The following is a 25,191-nucleotide window of genomic DNA, read 5'->3' on the forward strand; positions in this document are numbered from 1 at the left end:
TTGAGCCATATATAAATTTCTTCACTGCTGACTTAGAATTTGGTTAAACCATGTTTCTCAGGAAACATTTCGAAACAGCTTTTGCCTCTGTAATGTCCTTGTGAGGGTTAAAATGCTGTCTCCAAATCGGCTGCTCACTTGGTTTTGGAAGAGAGCACCAGCGATGAAAGCTGTTTGTGCCAAAACATCAGCTGAAAATTTCAATTGACATAAATCATTCCTATGTACCCATGCAACAAGCTAGGGCACGAGAGATCAGCCAGACATCAGGCATCCTTCAAAGCGAGCTCTGATTACACGGGAACACAATTCACAAAATCAGAAGGGTGGACTGTACTGATTCACTGGAGGACCAAACATGCCCAGGATGACTGTGCGGGCAAGGCCAGGCTGTGGTAAAGCTGGGGTGTCTAGTTCAGGAGGATGTGAGGATGGTGTTGCCACAGTCCACCCTGTAATGCCCTTCCCTTCCTCTTAATCACAAAACACTGGCACTTCGGCATGGTCATGAGACACACCGAGTCTGCAATCTGCCTATTCTAGCTGACCACTGCACTGGAGACCCTCTATAACTGTACAGTTAAAGTGGAAAAGACGTCACCGATGACGCTATTAATAACAGATAAATAAACATTACGCTCATCAAAGGTCAATTTCGTTATAATGAAAATGGTGCAAACAAGTAAACAGGATATTTAAACGTCAGAGCAACACTCAGAACGGCATCCAATGTTGACGCACTTGCGGCTGCTCTGCCATTGTAGCTAAAACAGACATGAGATATAGGTTCATGCAACAAGACTTGTATTTGACGGGAGTGATGATTAAGAACAAGAGTTTTGAAACGGAAACACACACACACACACACACAAAGACAGCAGCAACAGAGATGCATTAACATACATTGATCAACACAAACATATCACACAGGGAAACAAATTTGGAATAGCCTGATAGGACTACTGAGAAAATACTATTGCCTTCCAATTAGGTACATTTTAAGGTTACGGAGGGTGCAAGCCTGGGGTATAAAGATGTCCTGAAAAGTGATCTGATAAATTTCAGCATACCAGCTTACTCCTGGAACCTGCAACCTTTAGCGGCGAAAAGAACGTTTCCTGAAATCCAATCAAATCCAGCCTATTGTCACCTGCATTGTCGCTCACGACAGAAGCATGCCAAGGTTGCCATAATGACATTTCACCTACACACAACTTTTATTCTGAAATGTGCAGAAGAGTTATACGAGACGAATGCATTCACACACCTCCAGAGCTGTAACCGCACAGGAACGGTGCTCTCATACAGTCATACAGTGAGGCAGCTGTAGGTTGAGTTATCCGGTGAGTTCTAGGTCTGCGGGTAAACCGTGCTCACCTTCAACAGGATGTCACTTAACCAATCACCCGTGACACAGACAAATAGATGAACAGAACCCAAAGCAGATAACTATCATTTAAAATGTTTTAAACCAACAATATGATATCATGAACCAACAATACGATAAAGTAATCACAGTTTTAAGAAGTCCTATTAGGATTTTTCTTAAGCACAATTAACTATAATTTGAATATAGTTATGAATATAAATCTTCTTAGATTTATAGATTGTTCCCATTATACATTTAAATACTATTCATTTCAAGTAAGAAAAGAGCCTTACACTAGTTTGTTTGATTTATTCTAATTTATTTTGTCATTTCAGATGCGTTAAAACAGCATTAAAACTACAATATGTATATGAATTTATACTGAAATGTACTTTGCATTCACAGGGGTTAAAGCAAAAAAAAACACATTTTGACTGAAAATTTTTCCTCGGCCAAACCCCATTCCACAGCCCGTCACACACCCAGTTTAAGATCAGTTTTTTCTTCTTCTTGTAATTAGGAGTATAGTGAGTACATGATTTACCTTCACAAATGAAATACTCAAAGAACATTTGCATTTAAAGAAAGGCCGTTTAGAACTGCGTTTCTATTATTTACACATTTTATGAAATTTCAATGTTTTCAATCTAATGCTTTTACAAGACTTGACTCTTTGTGATGTAGTCATACAAATAATTAACCATTTGCATAACTTTAACACAAGTTTTTATTTCTCAAATAATAAAAGCCAACAGAGCTTTTGCCGAAAAGTGAGCTAATGTCACAAACTATGTTTTTAACCTAGCCATTATAAATAAATAATATAATGTTATTTTTTTATTTTATCTATGTTGATTATATGAAAAGTGAACAGCATGATGAGTAAGATAGGATCATTAGATGCGCAATATATCGGGAGACATATGGAGTGGGTCAGACATGATTTTAACCACTTCATTAAGTTTTGTTTTGTATAAAACCTTTCTTTAAAGTGAATTTCGTTTTGTATAAATTGTATCTTAATTTTAATCGATGTTTCATCAACCAATTGCCTAGATTTAATAAATGAGAAGCAAATATAGCAGACAATATAATCAGGACATGGAGGCGCCGGCGCGATATTGCACTGCAGGTGAACTGGAGCGCGTCTCATAAATGAACCAAAACTCAGCGTATAGGCTACTTCACAGGCATGATATGTATATATATATATGTATATATATATGTATATATCAGGAATGGAATACCCGGAGTTGACTCGGAGCAGAGTGATTACAGAATGCTTAAGAGTGCAGAGAGGAACGCACTTACGCTCCACTCCAGGCTTTGATCACATCCCCCTCAGCAGGGTGAATACACCTCATTTTTCCTTAATTTAAGACCTATTCAAACTGAAATTAAGACATTTATTACACTATTTGAGAAATGTAAGCATATTTACGGCCTAAAAATTATGAAAAGTGAATTTAAGACACAAGGACAGGCAGGAACCCTGCAATTGACGGAAATCTGTCGTAGACTCGCTGCAATTAATGGAAATTCATCGTAGGGACAGAGAACTTTAATCCCTGATCATTCATATACTTTCTCTGGAACAATCAAAAAGCATATTTCCAGATCCATTCCCCCTCCACTTTCTTGCCAAAATCATGTAATTCTGATAAATAAATAAGCTAATAAATAAGATCCTTTAATATACACAGATATAAAACATTTAAATGAAATGGATTTCCAATGTAAATAAACTTACATGCGAGAAAAGGGATTTACCACTCTTGTGGGGTCATGCAACAAGAAGGGTGTTGTTAAAAAACTTAGTTTAACGGTAGGCCAACTTAGTTGTACAGCACGAACAAAGAACACATGAATCTAGAGCTCTCTAAGCTGAAGAATTTAACAAAATGCCCCTCCTTTTCCCCTAAATGCACAAAATATACTGTCATGTGATTCAGGTTTGGTTCTGATTTATCTCAAACTGTTCCAAAAAAAAAACCCTGAAAAAAGCACCTATACATTGTTATGCAAATGTTCAAAATTCCTGCGTGGTGTGAGACACGCTTCTAAATTCAAACTGCTGCGTGTGAAAACAACCCAGCCCCCAAAATTCCCCCTTTTTGCACTTACATTGACCAACATTGACCCCCATGCACAGTTTAAACATGTCTACCTGAAAGAGGATGGTAAAACAGGCTCATGACTCAGAGTCTCAACTGGACGGGGCTGCAATGACTCGCACGGCTTCCCGCACGAAAAAGAGTCCTAGGGCAGCAGCTGCAGATAAAGCTGTCATCTTGCTCACATCTAATGAAATAAGTAATTGATCAATTCTGTTCTGTCTTGCTGGTTAAAGCCTTAGTAAGACAATTAAAGAGCTTTGTTCACTGTTTAACGCTTGCAAAGCCTAGTTTCTGTAGTGCACTATGCCACGTCGCAAGTGTTCAACTTGATGTGCAATCGGTTTATTCATCCCCTTGTGATTCTGATCCAGTATCTGTCTACTCATAAATATTTAGAATAAAGGGCTGATTATTGTCTTGCGTATTATTACGGTCAGTATTTTGTAAGACAACTCTTACTAACATTCCAGTAAAAAGCTCGATCACCACCCAGTCACCCTCCACGGGGACTCAATCCTGAGACCTTCTACTCAATGCAGTCTTTGTCCAGTGATGCCTCTCGAACAGGTGACTTTGCCCTCTGTGCTTTTCCAGAAAAGAGCAAGAATTTAACTCCTCAATGCCAGGAATGCAACGGCAAATTAGTTGTTTATGACCACAATTTTAAACCAATGAGCGTACCAGAAATAGCAAGGGTGGTCAGTTAGTAATGTCCCCTATTAGCACTGGAATGAGTTGACCAATCACATTAGACGACTTTAGCTTTGATTTCTCGTGTCAGGAATATCTCTTTTCCCATCCGTCCACTGTTTTCTCTACTTCTCTTATCTGTTTTGGCCAGTCACCATCAGTCACATTTAAAGTACTTTAATAAAAAACAGGGTCATCTGCATATTCTTTAATCTGATAATGTGACTATTCACGAATGTTCTTAAGGAACAGCAGGAGATGCTGTCAGATGGAAATGTATGAGGTGCATTTAGAAAGGAAGCATTCCTCTGTTAATCAGTTAGCCTCCACTCACTTTGAGCTCATACACTGAGTTCATGACTATCAATACAATTCTTACAGCAAGTTGTATTTGAATAGGCACAAAATGAGCCACACACAAAAGCGTTTTTTGAATGAAAACAAGCGCCTGGCTTCACCAATCAACGGTTTTGACGTGTTATCATCGATGGGAGGGGTTAAATGAGGTGAGACCACAGACTGTTTCAGTATGATTTAACACAGGAACACTCTAAGCCAACACCTAAAGGTATAGTTTAGCCAAAAATTAAAATTCGCTCATCATTTACTCGCCTATATCTTTTCTTTTTCCAAAAGTAGACGTTTAGCAAATTATCTGAGCTGCTTTCTTCTAATGAAAGGTCCAGGGTCAAGCTTTAGGTCTTTCAAAGCCATATGAAAGTTTTAAGTCGTTATTCTCTGAATATGTTTCTTTAAAGCTTTGGTCTCCATTCACTTTCATTGTATGGAAGAGAGCAGCTCAGATGTTCTGCTAAATATCTCATTTTGTGTTGCACGGAAGAAAAAATGTCAGTAAATGTGACAACATTGTCTTTTCTTTTATTATTCATCCTTTTTTTTTTTTTTACACAACCTGAAAGCAAGCCCATACAGATGGAGCAGTTTCATATCTACAAGCAAGCCTGCCCTTGGCAAGGCATTAGATCTCACTCACGATTAGCCTGCAAATCAGGAAATAACAACAATAAATAGCATTAATATAAGAGAACAATGAGCCACAATCCATCTGAAACAAAGAAAAAGACTTAAACAGGAAATCAAAGCCTTTCAGGACTACTAGACTACAGTAATGTCAAATCATGCATAGTCTGAAGATAATTTGCACTGAGTGAACAAGGACACGGGTCCATTCCAGTAATTGCTTGTTTTCACGTTTTGTTCCGACTTTTGAATCCCCCACCCACCCACCCACCCCTCACATCCTGTAAAAAGCTGCTTCAGGACCCTGGTATCTCCTCACAATAGATAATTTGGTTAAGTGTAGTTCCACAAAATAAAGCAAAACTTTAACTTATTGACGTCACAGTTATTTAGCAACACAGGTCCTCACAAATCAGCTTTTCAGAGACTTTGCCAAACTGTAATGCATAAAATAACTCTTAACTGCAAAGATAAAAGATTTTCCATTATCAACAATTGTAATTCATAGATATTCCACTTTAAGACAGGACAATCCATACAGCAATAAACATACAGTTATAGAACACACACTGACCGGACTGAAAACAGACATCCATCATTTAATCGTGTGTTTGTTCTTCATTTAAACAATTCTTTAGGGCTACCTCGGCCAAAACCATTGACCTGGTCATGAAATACAATACACGCAGAAACTGTAGCCTACATGTTTTTTTAAAATTCTTGGCAAACAATGCATAAATGCATTTCATTGGTATTAATCTTCAAATAGTAATGGATGTGTCTCCTCTATGTCCCACAGATAGGATGCATTAAATAGAGCTGTTTTTCTTGTTCCCCTTTTTTTTTCTTTGGACAAATATTTTTAAGCTATTTTTCCATCTATAATATCTTCTCATTGATTGAACTTTGCTTTGAAAATAGTAAATTAGTATTTCTTGTTATTGAACATACTATTACATGTCCATTTATTACAGTACAAATAACTAAATTATTTTGTTTCTTTTAAATTCTAGAGACTTTAAGTACAAACATAATTACTGCTTTCCTGTTTTTTAAATGGAATGAACATTTATAAAATCTGTTATATAAATCACACATATAGTATGTGCTTCAGAACCAGCAAATTAACAACAACAATAAAACACAAAAATGGCAGCTTATAAAAAATATTTTTCACCAGATTCTAAGGGTCAGAATTACACTAGTACATAAACTGGCATGTAGAATCACTTAAAAATGAATTTATGGAAATCACTATACTTTAAATAATCTTTTCTTATATCTTAAATATAAAAAGGTTACATAATCTATTGCTTGCACGTTGCTCACAATTCAGGGTCAACATCTTTACCGTTATACATTCAAACTTAAATGGATGTTTAGCCATGTGTCACATGTCTGAATGAAGCACATTTACCCTGCTAAAACGGCAACCTCATGTATAAGAAATGAAGAATTTACTCAGTTTCACTTTGAGGGAAAGAGAACTGAAAGCTTATCCCATATTTGCATCACCCATAACAATCCTGCTAACGTGAAATACACCAGAAAGTCATCTTAGATTTCACATCACCATGTTTATATATTTGAACTTTTCAGTGATGGTATAATGTATCAAAATGACATGGCCACAGTGTCTATAATATAACATCACATATAATAGTTTTAATGATAAACAGGATTCAAAAAAGCCTTTAAAAAAAATGAAAAGTCTCACACTTTCTGAAGAAATATCAACACTAGTTTACAGGCGATTCATTTTCGTAACATGCTTCCACAACGCCAACAACAAGATAAAATGTTTATAGAAAGTAAAACCAATAAAATAAATTAAACAAAAGCATAGAGTTATTGTGAAACAGAGACTTACAGTTTAAACAGTTGTGTGAGAAAGAAATACTTACACACCCTGCTTGTCACGGTAATACAAAAAAAGTTTGAAAAATGGTTTGTGATCTAATACATGACATAAGGAAAACACATAACAGACATTTAAAAAGATGTGCATGTCTTCAAGCTGTATAATTCAATGATATGTCCTTGATTAATGTACAAAATACTGTTTTGAAACTGATTTATTGTATGATAATTCAATAGATACACTGATAACCTTCACTTCACAAATTCAATTCATCTGAAAGGATTGTCTCAGGAAAGATGTCTTTCCTTAAATTCACATTACTATAAACAATTAAATAACACTTTAAAAACACTGTACAAACGTTATTAAGTTGAACAAAGTTCAGTGATTATTGCTGGATTTTTTCACACCTATAAAATCGAGGAGAAGGCTATACAGAAGCAAGGCAGGACAATAAACGTAGAGGTAGAAGAGTTCATAAGTAGAAGGTAGTAAAGAGGTAAACATTAACATTTGTGTCATAAAGCACAGGATACGGTGCAGCACACCATCCAGGCCTGAAACAGGAAGGCCCGTATGACTTTTTACTGGGTTACGACTAAATACTAAAAATTTATTGCTCCAGAAATTTTATAGCGATGACAAGAATATTCCAGAAATAACAGCATTTTATTTCTATTTGATTGTGTGATGCTTGGATAATTGTAGTGTAAATCTAAATGCTCTCTATGGGATATTTATGAGCTGAGTTTAAAAACTAGTAAATGCACACACACTTTCATGTAAGAGAGCTGAATGTATAGCGTTGTTCTGCCAAAAATGTGAAATCTGGAGAAAGGAGGACAGAGGAAACCAATTTAACTTGTTTCACCGACAGAGAAAAATGACTTAAAATGGCAGTAAATAAAATTAATCTTTTGATGCCTTTAGGAAAAATGAGGAAGGGAAGCAAGATCTTTTCTGGGTGCAATCCTACAGACCTGCTTGGAAAAGGGCACATTAGCGGGCTTTTTTTTCTATTAAAAAAAGAAAAGAAAAGTGGGGGTGTTTCTAAGAAATATAGATATTTATTCAAGAAATCCACTTTGCTCTCAAGCCTTTGGTTTCGCAGTTTTATCTTAAAATCACAGGCTCACAACACACATGCCTTTGATTTTCTGTCATGATGGGGAATTTCCATTTCCTTTTAAAAATTCAGTAAATAATATTTTCAATCACCTAACCCTAAAAATTAACCTTACACACCCCTTTGTGAATTTTTACATTCTCTGTTTGCTGCCCTCAATGTAGGTGTTTCCACTTTTCACTATGCTTGTGGGGACTTTTGGTACCTGACCTAGACACACACACTTCTACAAAAGACCTGAACAAGTAAACACTCTGATCTGTGGTAAACTTCACATTTCTGCAGCTTTACCTATACTTTCTCTTACACACACACACAATACCGCAACAACCCATATGCAACCTTTCACATTAGACACACAAATTTGTCCTCAAAATGGTTAAGTAGGTATGTACACACACACACACACACGCACGCATGCACACACACACTCAAACAGATTTGAGTTGCATCATATTTTAGTGTGTACTTGGTAAAACCACAAAAGAACACAGAGAGATAAACAGTAATGACACGGTAAATGTAACTCTCAAATCACATCCAGTTCCTTGAATACATCTTCATTTTCTCTGAAGAAAAACAAGTCCATAAATAACCCAAATCTGCTGATATTCCCTCCACTTAATTTAGGGTCAAAAACATCATGTGGACAAAAAGTGAGGAAAATAATGTTTTTTTCTTCTTCATTGGAAACAGATTTGTAAGAAATTCCCTATAGCATCAGCAATTTTTGGAAAGTAAGAGAGTAACAAGCTGTTTTCAAAGCAGAGTGCTGATGCAATCTACATGTGCTGTTGCAGTTATGGCCGGGGTGATTGACGCTTTGCATTGTCAGATGGGGCTGCCCCGAAGACAGGTGTTCACAAGCCAAAAACAGCAGGACTGAACACCACCTATAGCATCCTATTTCCCTGTTGCAACACTACTGGCCACCGCCACAGCACAGGTGCTTGAAGAGTCTGGGGTTTAACACAATACACCATGTGTTTGTAATTCAACATACAGCAGATGGTAGTTAATGTGGATCTTAACAGCTCAATTTATATAACTCTACTTCCAATCACTCTGTGGACAGTCTCTAAAAAAACACTGCACAACATAAATGTACTACATATGAAGGTCCGTAAGTGTGCACGTACAGAAGCCCCATAAGAAACACTTAAGCCACAATTAAAATGAATTTCATGGAATTACACAACAAGATATTTATCCGAGAGGCCTTTACAAGCTTCTTTACAAACTTCGGCCTTAAGGTGATTTTTATTAGATATATGAATTTCCCTTTCAAGTTCACACAGGTGTCATTAACTATGTTGTTCATTAACTATGAACATGATTCACTAACATTTAATAACTATAGTGTCCAAATACATTATCTTTATTTTTAAGTAACATGTAGCAATTTAGATCATATTGTAATACAATATTTATTATTTATTATTTTAATTTATAGCAATAGTGTTTTGATATATATATCAATATATATATATATATATATATATATATATATATATATATATATATAAATATGCAATGCAATGTAAGTCGCTTTGGATAAAAGCGTCTGCCAAATGCATAAATGTATATTCAGTATTTAGGCCTATATATATATATATAGGCCTAAATATGCATTTGGCAGACGCTTTTATCCAAAGCGACTTACATTGCATTTCAAGGTACACATTTTACAAAGTTATTGCTTTCCCTGGGAATCAAACCCATAACTTTGTGCCTTTTTACAAAAAAAATAATCTATTTCAAATAAAAGATGTTCATTTGAACATTCAGTTCATCAAAACATGAGATTGTAGAGATTCACTGACTTTTGATGGCAGACTGTGATATTGTCAAGTCTGAGAATTTGAGACATTTTTGTCTTTGATTTTAATTTTATCCATGAGAAACAACACAAACAAAATCTGTTATGAAACGCAAATTACATTTTTTTCTAAAGATAAAAATCTGAGAAACAATACGTTTAAGCAAAAGTCTTTAATTTGATCTCTTTAGGAGAAACAATTAAGAAATTAATTTGATCTCTTTAGGAGAAACAATTAAGAAATTAATTTGATCTCTTTAGGAGAAACAATTAAGAAATTAAATCTGTTCTAAAAACCGTTTATCAGGAGCTCCACAGAATCAATATTCATAGTTGGGCTGCTATAGCCAAACCTTTGGTTACTCGTGCCAATGCCAAACGCCGATTTCAATGGTGCCAGCAGAGGAAAACGTGGGCTGTGGAAAATCTAAAACATGTTTTGTTCTCTGACGAGTTAACCTTCACCATCTTACCTACATCCGGGAGAGTTACAATGTGGAGAAAGCCCAAAGAAGCTTAACACCCGGACTGTTGCATGCCCTGATGGAAGCACAGGAGTGGATCAGTGATGGTCTGGGCTGCAATATGAGATTCCCTAGGCCCACAACTTGTGCTAAATGGGCGTATACACTGCAAAAGACTACCGAACCATTCTGGAGGACCATGTGTACCCAATGCACACATTGTACCCTAAAGGTGGGGCAGTGTATCAGGATGATAATGCACCAATACACACAGCAAGACTCGTGACAGAGTGGTTTGATGAACATGAAAGTAAAGAAAGTCACCAGATCTGAATATTAGCGATTCACTTTGAGGTGTTTTGGAGAAGTGAGTCAGAAAAGTCCCTCTGGCCATTGTGCAGGACTTGTATCTGTCATTCCAAAGACGAATTGATGCTGTATTGGCTGCAAAACACCATACTAATAAATTATTGTGGTCTAAAACCAGTTCTGTCATGACAACTCTCGGAGTGATTGGCATGGTAATGGGTATGACAATGTTGTATGTTTGGTCTTGGTGGAATAGATGTTGTATGTTTTGGTCAGAGCAAGTACGGGACTTGCTACTGCCAGTACATACACGACACGCTGCTGTGAGCAAGTAAGACATGCTGCTGCTGTACAATATAGCATACATGAATTACCCGTAGCAGATCTATACAGGTGGTGCTGGGGAAGGTTGAGCAGCAAGCTCATTGGCTACTGATACGGCAGGAACCAATCAGCTGCGCCCTACAGATAACGATGTGATTTTGAATAAGTGAGTAAAAGGACCTATTAGCCTGCACCATCTAGAGTTTCATGCAGAACTTTGTTTGTGTTTCAGTTTCATTGTCCAACCCCTGTATATTTACATATATAATCACAGGCACACTTTTCAATCAATATATTTCACAAATTCACAATAATGGCAAAAAGTCTTAGACACTATCTGGTTGTAAATGTTTACGGAACATGTTCATAATATAAACTACAACGGTGGTTCTTCTATTAGTGGGTGAACTTGGGGAGGAACTGACTTCTTACATGCATGAAAAATAACATCAATACCAGTTGGTTTCAAATAATTAAAAAGGGAAGCTGTTTTGTTATCTAATGCGATGAAATTTACTTTTAAGTGTGGTTCTGTGTCCAATATGTTTAGGGGGCTTTATGTGCCCTAGACAGGAAGTTCTCATAAGTTGCATTAGTTTGCATGTATCTGTCTCTCTCAGTGTTTGTCTCCATCTCTCTCTCATTCTTTCTCACACACACCCACTCACAGTATTCCAAACAGTCCATTTAACCATTATGGGATCTTTATGTGTAGTAGCGGTTCATATGAAACACTCTGGGTGGGCGTTATCTTCAGATTAGAAGGACCACAGGCCACAGGCCAATGACAGAGACAACGTCAGATCCATTACATGACAGGGCCAAATCACCATCTTTCACTGTCAACAAAACTCCATCCACAAACCAGGACCAACCTGAGCTATGCCATCAGATCTAGGGTGCAACTACTCATCCCTGTGGAAAAACAATAACTAATACAAGAAAAATATAAGTTGCATTAAGGCAAGACACGATAGGGAAAAGCATTTTTTTTTCATGCACTGGTCAATTTTGGGCTATTTGGCTTACTTAATGTCTTCTTTCAGACTACTGGGGAAAAAAACATCCAAAATAGACATTTAAGTGTTTATTTATTAACACTTGATCTATTCACATCTGTAGATTTAATTTCATACACATCTTTATCTTTTCATGAGTTTTTTTCCTTTTGCACCGAGCCCGAAATTTCCACTTCAGTAGCACTTACATTCACTAAACTAGAGGTTTCAGAGGAGTTTGTTATATATTATTCATCCGCTTTATATAACATGTTACTCCTAAAACATGGTGAAAACATACTTGATAAAAAGAGATATCCAAAATCCTCTATGTAAAAACCTTTAACTCTAATATGTCAGCAAAATGAAACAACGATTTATACAATGCTAAGATTTCTATTCTGGAAAAGTGTGCATATTTAATTAGATAATACCTAATTTGCATATCTAAACATTACATTTCAGAAAACATGAACAACTGTTATAATGTACTGTGGTTAATGAACTGGGGAAAGAATAGTAGTGCGTATTAATTCAAATATTTAACCTATTCACCTGTAGTGTGTTGCGTCAAGTTCCATTTAACCCAAAAGCTAAATCCACGCGCCATTTAATGTCTTCCAGAAAGCATATATGGTTTTAAAACACATATTTAGCACATTCAAGCTCAAGCTTAGTCTATGTTTGTGAAAGCGATCTCACAGTGAGTATAACAACAACAAGAAACATGTGGGCGTACAGCATCAACAACTCTCGTCTATCTAGGCCATTTAGCTCTGAAAACAAGATGATGGGAATTTCAGAGCAACGGACAAAGTCTGGACCCCATGATCTCATTTCGGCCTGTAATTTACCAATGGCACTACCACCATACTAATTTCCACAGTCAAACTGGCAATTTGATGTTTTATGGGAACTGTAGGTAGACACCTTGCAGACTATGTACAGGGTTTCCCCAGCGCACAGAACAAAGTTCTGACTTTCTCTCCTTGTTTTCATTTAACTCTTTCATTTTTCTGCTATACATCTAAGTAGTCCGCCCACCCTCTCTGACACACCGAAACCACACACACACACATATGTGCATGTGCACACACACCATTCTGCCTTTCCATTTGCTCACGGGCCTCCAGATATAAGTCAATGTCTTGAATTACTCACCCAATGAGGGCCACCATCTGCTCCACTATATGTGCTTGCTGAAGGAATCACAAAGACTTTCTGTGTGAGAGAGAGAGAAGTCACTTCATCAGTTATCCATGTGCACATTTGGGAGTGGTACTGGGTGATACACTCATAACCACATCAGATGCCCCCCTATGGACCTTTTAACACAGCAAATGAGCAGGCGGTGGTCAGCAGAACGAGAGTTTTTTCTGTGATCAGAGGTTAAAGCACAACATGACACATCTTAGAGCTGACAGACAAGGCCTCATACAGATGGCGTGAGCCTTACAAGGCCCAGGGCTACAGCTAATACACTCGCGGGAGGGGGGGGACTTTGAAAAAAAAAGCAAGAAAAGAAACAAAAACATGTCTGAAAACCTAACTGGAAGTATAGCAAGATCAAAGATGGCTCCTGTCCAGTCTGGATCCTGCTGACTCACAAGTTCAGCCATGATAAAAGGCAGGATGGGCGGCGTGGGTGTTTTGGGGGTCGGGGTTTTGTTGGCTGGTGCCTGGTGCAACTCAATCAGTCAAGACTTGCTCATTATGTTTTCATGCTGCAGTGTTTGTCACGTCTGTCATAGCTGATTCGCACAAAAACACTCCGTAATGTCTGGGGCCTGCATAATCACATCTGGAGGTACTTTCAATTAGTTGTATCACTTTATTTGTGCGATTAAAATGAGTATATGCTCTATGTATAAAGTACATGCATAAATTGTTTATTTTTGAATCAATTGTGGTGGGTTTAGGGGAATTAAAAATAATGAATAAATCATTTTTTTTGTTATTTAATGATGTTTTATACGAGGGGTTAACACTATATATAAACAACCATTATATATAGTAAATTATAATTATAAAAAAATAAATAAAACATTGAAAAAATAAAAAAAAACATGGCGTATATGGTTATGTTGTTGCATACCAGCATGAATACATTTTCATATCCAATCATGATATAATGTACAAAACATGCTAATACTAAAACACCAGTACAGCACCAGATCTCAGTAAGTGCTAGTCAGAATAGGTAAGGGTTAATCCCAATGAAATAAAAGAAAACATTTGAGACGAGTGTATCATGTTATATACAAAAACAGATTGTGTGTCTGAATACACCTGATCCACAGGTGAGGCCATTCAGACATAGTATATGTATGACTAACACAGACACACTCGCACATTTTCTGTCCGCCTCACCCTTCACGCACTTACATGCACACACTTTCTGTCTGCCTTAAACTTCATATTTCTCTCGATCACACATACGTTCACACCCTCTCTTTTCAACTTACATACACACCAGTGCACACACTCCATCACTTCACTTTCCCTCTGTCCTCCTCGCAAACTCACACAACTTTACCATAACAGTCCAAACAGTGCAAATCTATTCTCATCACTGCATTTTTTGGTTCTAAATGTGCGGTTTAGCACATGAATACAGTTATTATGAGAAATGTCTATTAATTAGATATTAAAGAGACTTGAGAAAGAATGGTATTTGTACACAAACTTAGATTTTCCTTAAAGAAAATAATTATTGTACGTCATAAGGCAATGCTATAAGCAAAATAGACTTTGAGAGGAACATCAAAATGTGTTTTTCAATGACAGATTAAAAAAATCTCAAACAACTACACATTTTCATGAGATTAATTTCATTTATGTATATAACAGCATGTTTATTTATCACTGCGAGGATTGATTTCAAATGATATTAAGGCAGTTATTTTTCATTTTCACTTTGAGTGTTTTGCCAGCTGTCATAACGGTTATGTTAACAAGCTGTGAGTAAACTCTGCTGAAATTACTAGACGAAAGATTTTCAGGCCCACTTGTTACGAGGAAACTTTTCCCCCCAATCTTCTCTGTAGGCATTTAGTGCACAGGTATTTAAATACACATACAAACATCTAAATGCATTTTAAATGCACTGGCACAATGTAAAACAAAGAGTACCCTGTATGATAGGCTATATGTTCAAATTGAGTCTGACTTCCTAAACTTGCTTCCTAAACATCGTTCTACTGAAACTACTCAAGGTATGCATTACAGCATCTTTGGACAATTTCCACCATAATTTAATACATCTGAGTATGGAATGAATGTCCGGGTGTCTCAATCGAGAGGCTACAGCTGCAACTTTCACAAAATGGAGGCAGATAAACACAAAATGGCCGCCTCTGACTTTACTTTAGAGTCAAAGTTAATGTGAATGCTCCAGCTGGCATCCTGACTCCACAAATATAAAGTTATGGAAACACTTTATATAAAGTTACGGAAACACTTTATGGAAACAATACCTTACGGTTATTTTTGTATTGATACATATATTTCTTTTAATATATCAGTACATATAGGCTACATATAGAGACATATTAATTGTTCATATATTCACAAACAACAATTTCTCTTTTACCTATTTATTTGTCTTGGTTTGCATTTACGTAACTAAGAATAACACAACACATGATTGTTGCACATTTTCTTAAATATCTGAATGTCAGACACAAGTTAATGTTTGTACTGTCAAATTCTTGTTAGATGACAATTGTGAATCTGAATCATATATATATATATAAACATATAGAGGTAAGTCTGTGAACACACATCCCACAAACTGCATGACTGAAATAGTTTATTTTCAATTGGAGTATCAGCATCTCTTTTGTATGTTTGTGAGAAACAAAGTCTTTACTCACCTCAATGTGTGTCTTTACCACTGTTTTCCTTACAGCACTGAAAATAAAGTCCAGAAAGGGTTTGGGAAAATGTCCAGAGGTGATCCATGACACAGATATGAGATCTGAAACATACAAAAAGACCATAAAGGTGTAGAAAAGCACAAGGGAAAGAAACGTACAATTCTTTTGTTCTGAATATATATTTGAAATCAATGTAATGCAATATAGTAACAGTGATGTTTACCTTGTTCTTTATGAAAGTAAAACAGATAAGTTAGCATTAGTAATTCAATTCTGGAAAACACACAAGGAAGAGCAAGTATCCTTCAGTCCGATTCCATAATAAAATTGTGATTTTTTGAAAGTGGAAGCTCTGAATAAAACTACTCATCACTGTCAAACAGTGACATATTCTTGCTATTACTAATAACCTTGAAAGGTCTTCTATTCGTCAGAACACTAACAAAGACACGGGCAAGAATTCCTGAGGAATGTCTCAGATTGCAAAGTTTGTTCTGATTGCATGAGATCTTAAGAAGAAAAGGGTTAAAACAAAAAGTGTAAGAGAATAGTGCTATTATAAAAATGACTTAGACACAAATTAACACATCTGACTGTTGAAAATTAAGAGTTAGACATTGTTTACCCTTACGAAACGGATGAAAAAACTATTTTTAAACAGTTATCTTACTGCCGAAAGGAAAACATAACACAGATAAAACAATTTATAATTCAATATTTTAAAGTATCAAAATGATGCATTTGATGTGCAATAATATTCAAAGATCTGATGTGATTTAACCAAAACGCACATTATATATGAAAAAGAGAAAAAGCATATTTAAAACTGAGCTTTTACATTTTTTATTTTATTTTATCAAAAACTAATAATTAGAGATCAGTCAAATCATTTCTCACAATTGTCTAGAGACATTAGGAGGGAAAAAGGCTTAAAAAACTGACGTTACTAAATCTTTTTTTTTTTTTTTTTATGCTCACACACACTTTGTGGTCCTTGCAGAGCAAAACTAATTTTACAGAACTCTAAAAATTATTAACGTCTAGTTAATAAATAGTTATATACTACTATGCCAACAGGCAAATAGAAATGAAGTTATGATAATACAGAAACAAATAAGAGAGTAACAAAAACAGTGATGAAAAATATATTTTGTCATTCGGTTTAACATAAGAACCATTTGATTCAATTAAAGCTTAAATGAAATATATTTTAGGGATTTAATAATACATGTAACACTTGTCACATTTGTTTTTTAGTCAATGAACCCGCTTCACCTAAACCCGTCCATAAAAGTGAGACAAATCTGAATAAACTGCTTGCTAAAATGAATCTTTCATGCTTTTGTCATGCATCATTATTTTTTATTTTTGTATTAAAAAACATATCTGAATAGTATATCAAATTCTTGATGAAATAATAACCAAATTGCAGTGCAGAGACATTCTGACAATGTGCTAAATGTATTAACTCAACTAGGTAGTTCATTTAATCATTCCCAGTTTAAAATAACTCTAAACACTTGTCTTAAACTGTTTTCGATCTAAAAAAATTAATAAACCTTTAATTGTTTACTTCACAGTAATTTACGAATCTTATTTTGCAAGTTTTAATTATTTAACATGATTTGGGAGGATTCTGTTAACACGTACAGGACAAAATGTTGCCACATATTCGGAGAATATTTTACACTATCATTTAGTTTGAAAAACACACTTTTAAAATTGTTTGTGTGCTACGGATAACGTAAAAAAAAAGTCAGAATTAATGATCTTGATGAAACAATTAGAACAAATCGTAGCATCTTAAGAATTTAAGGAATCAAAGAGAGGATTTAGGTGGATTTTAGCCAGCATACAAACTGACAAAGCAGGAGAAGAATAGATTAGAGAATATAGAAAATATATTGGGATGTTTTTAGCATGAAAAGATTTGTAACAGTTCAATGATAAGCTCTATTCTCTAAGTATGTTTTATGATATCTCCCCACTAAATTAGAAGGGACTTCTACATTATTTGTAGAAAACCAAAGAGAGAGAGAAAGAGAAGGTCTGTGTTCATTTAAGAGCACTAACTACACTAATTACATCAACCTACTGTTCTGTAACACACTTAGAAAAAGAGCAAGACAACTAGCCTAAATACACATTTTTTAATAATTTGGTGTAATACTATTCTAAGAACTACATAATCTTATTCTGCAGATGCATATTTTTTTGCAGGACTTGTTCCCAAAATATTAGAAACAGTAAAATGTCTTACCCAACACATTTCATTCTCATGCTCCATTCTATATAATTTGTACAAAACAAACATCCAAATGTTTAACCCTTACCAGAAAGATCCATGAACCTTTGAATGACAAATATTACATTTTCATTGAATTGGAAAGGGGGAAAAGACCAGACGCCTAGGAGCTTCCAGTGAGTCACAGAAGCTTTATTCCTCACAAAAAGCTATTTTACAGAAATGACAAGGATTTTCCTGCAGATACTCTTTCTGGGAAGAGGGGTGGTATATATATATATATATATAAAAAACTATATAATTAAAAAGATAATGACAGGAAATTTTCAGGAAATTGTGTTGGATGTTTGTATGAATGCCCGCATTAATGTTTAGCAGACATGAATACTTTTGATAAAGTAACAAACTAACAAATATGCAGATTTCATTTTATTTTATGCATTTATTACAGTTAAATGACGGGTTTAGATGGACAAGCAAATCAAGTTAATAATTTTAATACAGTAGAATTTGCAGCTGGATTTATGCTTGCTTTAAATGCCTTTAAAGTTTAATTCATCATATATATATATATATATATATATATATATATATATATAGATATATAGATATATCTCATAATGAAAATCTAAGAACATTTACAGGTGAAATTCGAAAAATTTGTGCAAAAGTTCATTTATTTCAGTAATTTAACTTAAAAGGTGAAACTAATATATTATATAGACTCATTACATGCAAAGTGAGATATTTCAAGCCTTTATTTGTTATAATTTTGATGATTATGGCTTGCAATTTATGAAAACCCCAAATTCAAAATCTCTGAAATTTTGAAAATGTTCATAAGCTGTAAGCCATAATCATCAAAATGATAACAAATAAATTCTTGAAATATCTCACATTGCATGTAATTTTCTATATAATATATTAGTTTCACATTTTAAGTTGAATTACTGAAATAAATGAACTTTTGCACAATATTCAAATCTTTCGAGTTTCACCTGTAAGAGCGTCTTAATTTGTATTATACAAATTAAACTGGTAAAAATAATTATTAGGCTAATAAATAGACATTTTAACGTGTTAACAAAATGACAACAATTATTCGAAATAATATTTACCTATTCGTGCAATTTAATCCAGTTTAATCATTCTGCAAATATGAAACATTCACCATTCATCTCAGGATCAATGCATGCACTTGTATTTCATTTAAATAATGTTTTACAGTTCAGGGCATACATATAATGCTCTAATTATCTCCAAAAATCGAAAATAAATGTTTAACACCCACTGATCATAAAAATGAGCAAAGGCACTGAGAAAATCACTGACAGGTGGCAAATACAATTAATATATTGATGGCATGGGCCAATGAGATCATCTTTAATTCATTTATTGTACACAGGTTGAGAATGCTTTTTGCTGCTAGAGATAAAAGTACATTAGCACTCGATATAACACTCGAAGGGCATGGGAGGGGATTTTTACTGAATCAAACCTAATATGGACATCAAATCGGTCCAAGAAAAGCTGTCTGGAGAGAGAAAGGAGGGGTGACGGGAAGCAGACAGAACAGCTGTGTTTTGATTGGACAAACTTGAAAATTCCAAATTTGTTCTGTCCAATCACAAAGACTGGTTGGACACATAGCAACAGCACATTTCATTCCATTGCCGTTCTCTCTCTCTCTCTATAGATTCTACTGTTCATTTTTACAGTAAACCAGACATAAAAATGGCTGTCGAAAATGTCAGGTTGGTGAGAGAGGAATGTCTTTTGTTCAGAGCTTGAGCACTCTGGATCAGCTCTAAACCGCAGGATGAAAGTGTTTGATTAAAGAGCAACATTCATGCCCATCCCCATTACAAACACATCATTCTGCTCCGAGCAGTGAGTCACTTTCAGTCGGGCACAAGAAACTGCTGAGTAATGTCAAGACTAAATCACTGCATTCAGGCCCAGTCACAAGTCTCTCATCTGTCTTCAAAGGTATCTTTTATCTCCAGACATCTGTATACACTATCTCTCGCCGTCCATACCCCACACAGAACAGATGCGGCAAAATGTGTCAATGCCCAATATAGCAAGTAAACGGACCCCATATGGCGGACAAAGTTATTCTCAGAATGTTTCGTATTGCTGACTAATTCCCCTTAATCATTTTACCCAGAAAACAACGGCGAAAACTGATGAGAGCTAAATCGAGCAGCTATTTCAGCGTTTTATAGAGCGGTACACATGTAATCATGCCGTTATGTGACGTATTCATAATTCTAGTGGGAAGTTTCCTTCTCCAACCACAACAGTGGCCATCTGACATGATGAATGAATAACCAGGCTGGTTGTTCTTTTTTATTTCAATCTATTTCAATCTTTTTCTCATGCACATGGAAAATTACCATTTGGCAAAGCGTTCAGCCACCACAGCCTCCCTGCATTTACCAGCTCCGACCCAGCATCCCTCAGGGCAGGGTTTACCAGCAATTACATTTAAGAGATCTCGTCAAAGGTGCGCCTTCAGTAAAACCATGGGAGACAGTTTCGGCTCTCAGATATGTTTCCAGCACTATTCAGCTGTTTTTTGTTTTTAAAGCTTTTGATGTTGGTCATCATCACCTTTTTGTTGTTTACTTAGGGCTTGTTTTCAAGTTCAGAAGTTCAGAGGGCATATCATTTTCTGGAAGCAATTTTTGCATTATTTTGATCGGGACATCGATTTACCAGAATCCATTGCTGGGAAGGCTTCCGATTATTTTTACCACTAAAATTCTCTACTTAATATATTTAGCGAAGCACCATAAGTCACAACCTCCTTTTGTTACCAGAGAAATGACGAGGATTGACGCATATAGACGAAAGACTTCCCTAATCCACATTTGCACCTAATAATATTCCTCTTTCCACGCCACATTCTACAGTTACAACTTCCCCTTACGTCAATAGCACCTTGGTAACAATAGCAACACTCCTATACATACAACATCAACATTTACCTGAGCCCGACTTACACTAATAGAGCTCATTTGAAGAGACAGTTCACCCAAAAATTTGAATTCTATGATCATTTGTGCATTTTCTTTTTTCTGTGGAAAACAACTTTTTTTGTGCATTTAATGGAAGTCAATGGGGACCAAAACAACACTTTACACAACTTTCATTATAAGGATGTATATATATATATATATATGAAGATTTCAGATGCAAAAGCCTCTAAGTGCCATCTGAAATTTTCTTCTAGAATGAAATTTTTTATCAAGCTCGTATATTTAAGTTCAGTAATTTCACTTAAATGGCAATGAAAATTACCTATTAATTGTCATTTAAGTGAACTGAACTTAAATATACGAGCTTGATAAAAATGATCATTCTAGAAGAAAATTTCAGATGGCACTCTTCATATATACATACATACAAAATGTATTTATTCCAAATTCTCTTGTGTTTCACAAAAGGAAAAAAAAAGTCATACAGGTTTTAATGACATAAGGGTGAGTAAATGACAGAATTTTCATTTTTTGGGGGCTAACTAACCCTTTAACAACAACTCTTTTGTCTTTTCTTAATTTAATAAAGGCAAATTGCTCAGGTAATAGATTTAGATGAGGTTATTTGGATCGTTTTCCATGTTCATTTGCATGGAATGTTAATTGTTCCGTCTGTGGAGCAAGTGAGTTTGCAAAAGCAAATATTACGGATGATCTAATATGATCCAGAAAATCAGACCGCCAGCTGGGAGAATCACAGGAAGACCGTAATCAGGTTATAAAGTAAATTGTACCTCCACCACCACCACCACCACCACCTTTCTCAGATTATTATCCCCTTCTTTTTTTCTTTTTGAATGAAACCCTTTCAGACAGGCACCAAGACAAACGTCTCTGGCACAACATGCCGCCAAATATCAAAGTCCATTATACGAGCTCTCTCTCTCTCTCACACACACTCTCACACACACACACACACACACACTCTCTCTCTCTCTCTCTCTCACACACACTCACTCTCTCTCTTTCTACGGCGTAGCGCAGGAAGTGATTATGTGTGCCTGACGTAATCAGACCGTTCCAGGGAGGGAGAGACGAAAAAAATTCAAATCTATATATCACAAGGAGGAAAAAAATGTGCACCCTGGAGTCCACGTTGACAAATTCTTTAACAAGCTGTGGTCAAAGGGAAGCTGGTTGAAGACTGACTCAGCCCCTCCTTTCAGCAGTTTACTGGAAACACGGGGGGAGGCAGGGGGAGGAGGGAGTTTCAGAGAAGTCACGTGACCCATAAAGGGCAGGGCTAACCACAGCTCCGGGAGGAGGAGAGGAACAGAGGAATCAGGGCGAGGGGGAGGCAGATACACGCCCTTCCCCGAGCAGATGCCTCCGAATCAGGTTACTTACTCGACTGCCTGGGAGTTGGCAGGGGAGAATTCACAGACAAGCGCACCCTTTAAGTGCTGGAGATAATGATTCATAAAACAAAATTAGCATTTCTTAACAGTGCTTGTTCAACTTAAACAAGGAAGTAGACATCTTTTTAACACTTGAAAAAGAAGGTTCTTTTTAAAACAATGCACTCCTGTGACTAAAACAGCTGGTCATGACTATAAACGGATGCAGCTGATGTTGTCTCGTCGCTTTGTGCCAGCCTGGCCCGTGTGTGTTAAGTCACACACGTGCGATATGTCTGGTGCACTCTAGAAACCAATCATGACGACACAGACACTTGACATATAATCCCATGCCCTTGACCTTTGGGCAAAGGACGTCTGGAACCATTCTGTTAGACTTAGAGACGTCACACAAACACAGAAACACACACAGAAACAAACAAATGAGTAAAACACGCAAAAACCCATTTAATAATTTCCTGTGCGCTGTCAAAGCTGAAAAATCGATAAAACAAATATTTGCAATGCTTTTGTGGATATTGTCCTGGACAAAATGTAGTTTACAAAAAAGCATTAGAAAGCAAGCTAAAATCAAATCCGTTTTGGAAAAAGGGACCTGCATCGTCTTCGATCGCAACGCTACTGGAGGATGATTTCAGATTCAAAGTGGCAGAAGATTTCGGCAGAAGAAAGCCACAGAAGAAGAAAGCGTGCCGTCTTCAGTCACAGAGCAAATGAGGAGTAAAACGAGAGATTTGGGGGGAATCAGGCTTCAGACTGCACAGGGAAACTCTCCTGCAGCGCCAGAAAGAGATGCTGGGATCCAGAAGCGGACGTCAGAATGACCAAACAGCGACAGAGAGGGAGTGAGAGATAGAAAAAGGGAGAAAGAGAGAGAGCGAGCGCAGGAGAGAGACAGAGAGGTAGAGAAAGCAATGGAGACACATCGCAACTCCAAAAAGTCAGTTGAGAGACCTGAAAAATGAATGTTAGTTTTCTTCAAACAACTATATTCTCTATTATATATACATCTTATATATATAATATACTCTTTCGGTATTGTGGAGAAATGAGGGTAGGACAACACAAATAGACACACAGATAAACATTTATAAATAATAAATACACACACTTATTCAAATATATAGCAGCAGCTCTCAACTGGTGGGTCGTGACCCCATCTGTTTTGATGAGTCACAGGCTAAAGGAGAAACTATGCTGAATGCAATTAATAAAATGCAACTAATCATCAAAAACAGTAAGGATAGCAAAATAAATGTGCTTTTAGGTAGGAGAAAACTCCTCCCATATCTTATGTTGTTGGCTGTGCATCCAATCAAATGCTACAGTGCAAATAAATCTGTTAAAAGTTAGCCAAATTAAATGCCAACATGTCCACAATGTGTTTTGTGCAGTAAATTACTGAAATCTTGCCATATCAATACATTTCAAATGTTCAATCCTTTTTTTACTGTACTGCATAAGTTCACTTGAAGACTTGAAGCAAAACTAGTTTTTGAACCACCATTTCTGAGATCACATACATTACAACTAGTTTGAGTACCAGGCCTGCCTTAATGTAGCAATGATGTAAAAATAATACCAAAGCAAACAGATACCAAACAAATATGGGCTTGCACATTTGATGGAAAAATGTGTCTAAAAATCAAAATGATTTTTCTGTAAGTGTTGAGGTGCAGAGTAATTCAGAAACAAAATGACCACGACAAATGAGTCACGATACATACTTCCATCAGTGACGGTTTGAGGTTAACACCAAGATAAAGGTTCCCTATAAGTCTGACATGACTAGAAACTTACCGATTCATGAGAAAGACTGTTGAGAAAGACCTACGTCTGTCATAACATATGTCATAACACAAACACACACAATGTGTTCATAGATATTTGTATTAGTTGCTTCAAGAGAACTTTTTAAGATGGGTGCAAAAAAAAAAAAAGTGAAATTTGATATTTACAATTTCTGAGCAAATATTGCCCATGCAAAACCCTACTCCATAACGTCAGCACAATTGCCAGGGTGGTGCTATGTTCTGAATGGTTAGCAAGGTCTGAATGGTTAACAAGTTGTTATGGCATTAGAGTGGCCTGAAAGGTTAAAAAGCTGTTTCCATTTCTAAAGTGTTCTGAACAAGTTGCTACGCCATGTTCTGAATGGTTAGTTAGCGCATTGCTATGCCATTGCTAGGGTGTTCAGAATGGTTAAGTTGCTATGCCATTTCAATAGTATTCAGAATGGTTATCAAGTAGCAATGCCATTTCAAGAGTGTTCATAACAGTTAACAAGTTGCTAAGCCAATTCAAGACTGCTCAGAATTATCAAGTTGTGATGCCATTTCAAGAGTGTTCAGAATGGTTAAAAAAGTTGCTATGCCATTTCAAGAGTGTTCAGAATGGTTAAAAAGCTGCTATGCCATTTCAAGAGTGTTCAGAATGGTTAAAAAAGTTGCTATGCCATTTCAAGAGTGTTCAGAATGGTTAAAAAGCTGCTATGCCATTTCAAGAGTGTTCAGAATGGTTATTAAGTTGCTATGCCATTTCAAGAGTGTTCAGAATGGTTAACAAGTTGCTATATCATTTCAAGAGTGTTCAGAATGGTTAAAAAGCT

At 36.0% G+C, this 25,191-nt stretch overlaps 1 protein-coding gene across 6 annotated transcripts in view; it reads right to left on the reverse strand.

Moving 5' to 3' along the window:
• Positions 1-25,191, reverse strand: part of LOC311076832 (uncharacterized protein) — a 57,457-nt gene that overhangs the window by 13,431 nt on the left and 18,835 nt on the right. For all 6 annotated transcript variants that reach the window (XM_084105315.1, XM_084105317.1, XM_084105314.1 and 3 more), the window contains 2 exons: positions 15,934-16,037; positions 13,220-13,279 (listed from right to left, as the gene is read on the reverse strand). Coding sequence is in view for 3 of the 6 variants with exons in the window: in XM_084105317.1 (XP_083961443.1) it covers positions 13,220-13,279; positions 15,934-16,037 (164 nt within the window). In the remaining 3 variants the exon portion in view is untranslated. The remainder of the gene's footprint in view (positions 1-13,219; positions 13,280-15,933; positions 16,038-25,191) is intronic.

The sequence above is a fragment of the Abramis brama genome (assembly GCF_963993115.1).
Source record: "Abramis brama genome assembly, chromosome: 25".
Lineage (NCBI taxonomy): Eukaryota > Metazoa > Chordata > Actinopteri > Cypriniformes > Leuciscidae > Abramis > Abramis brama.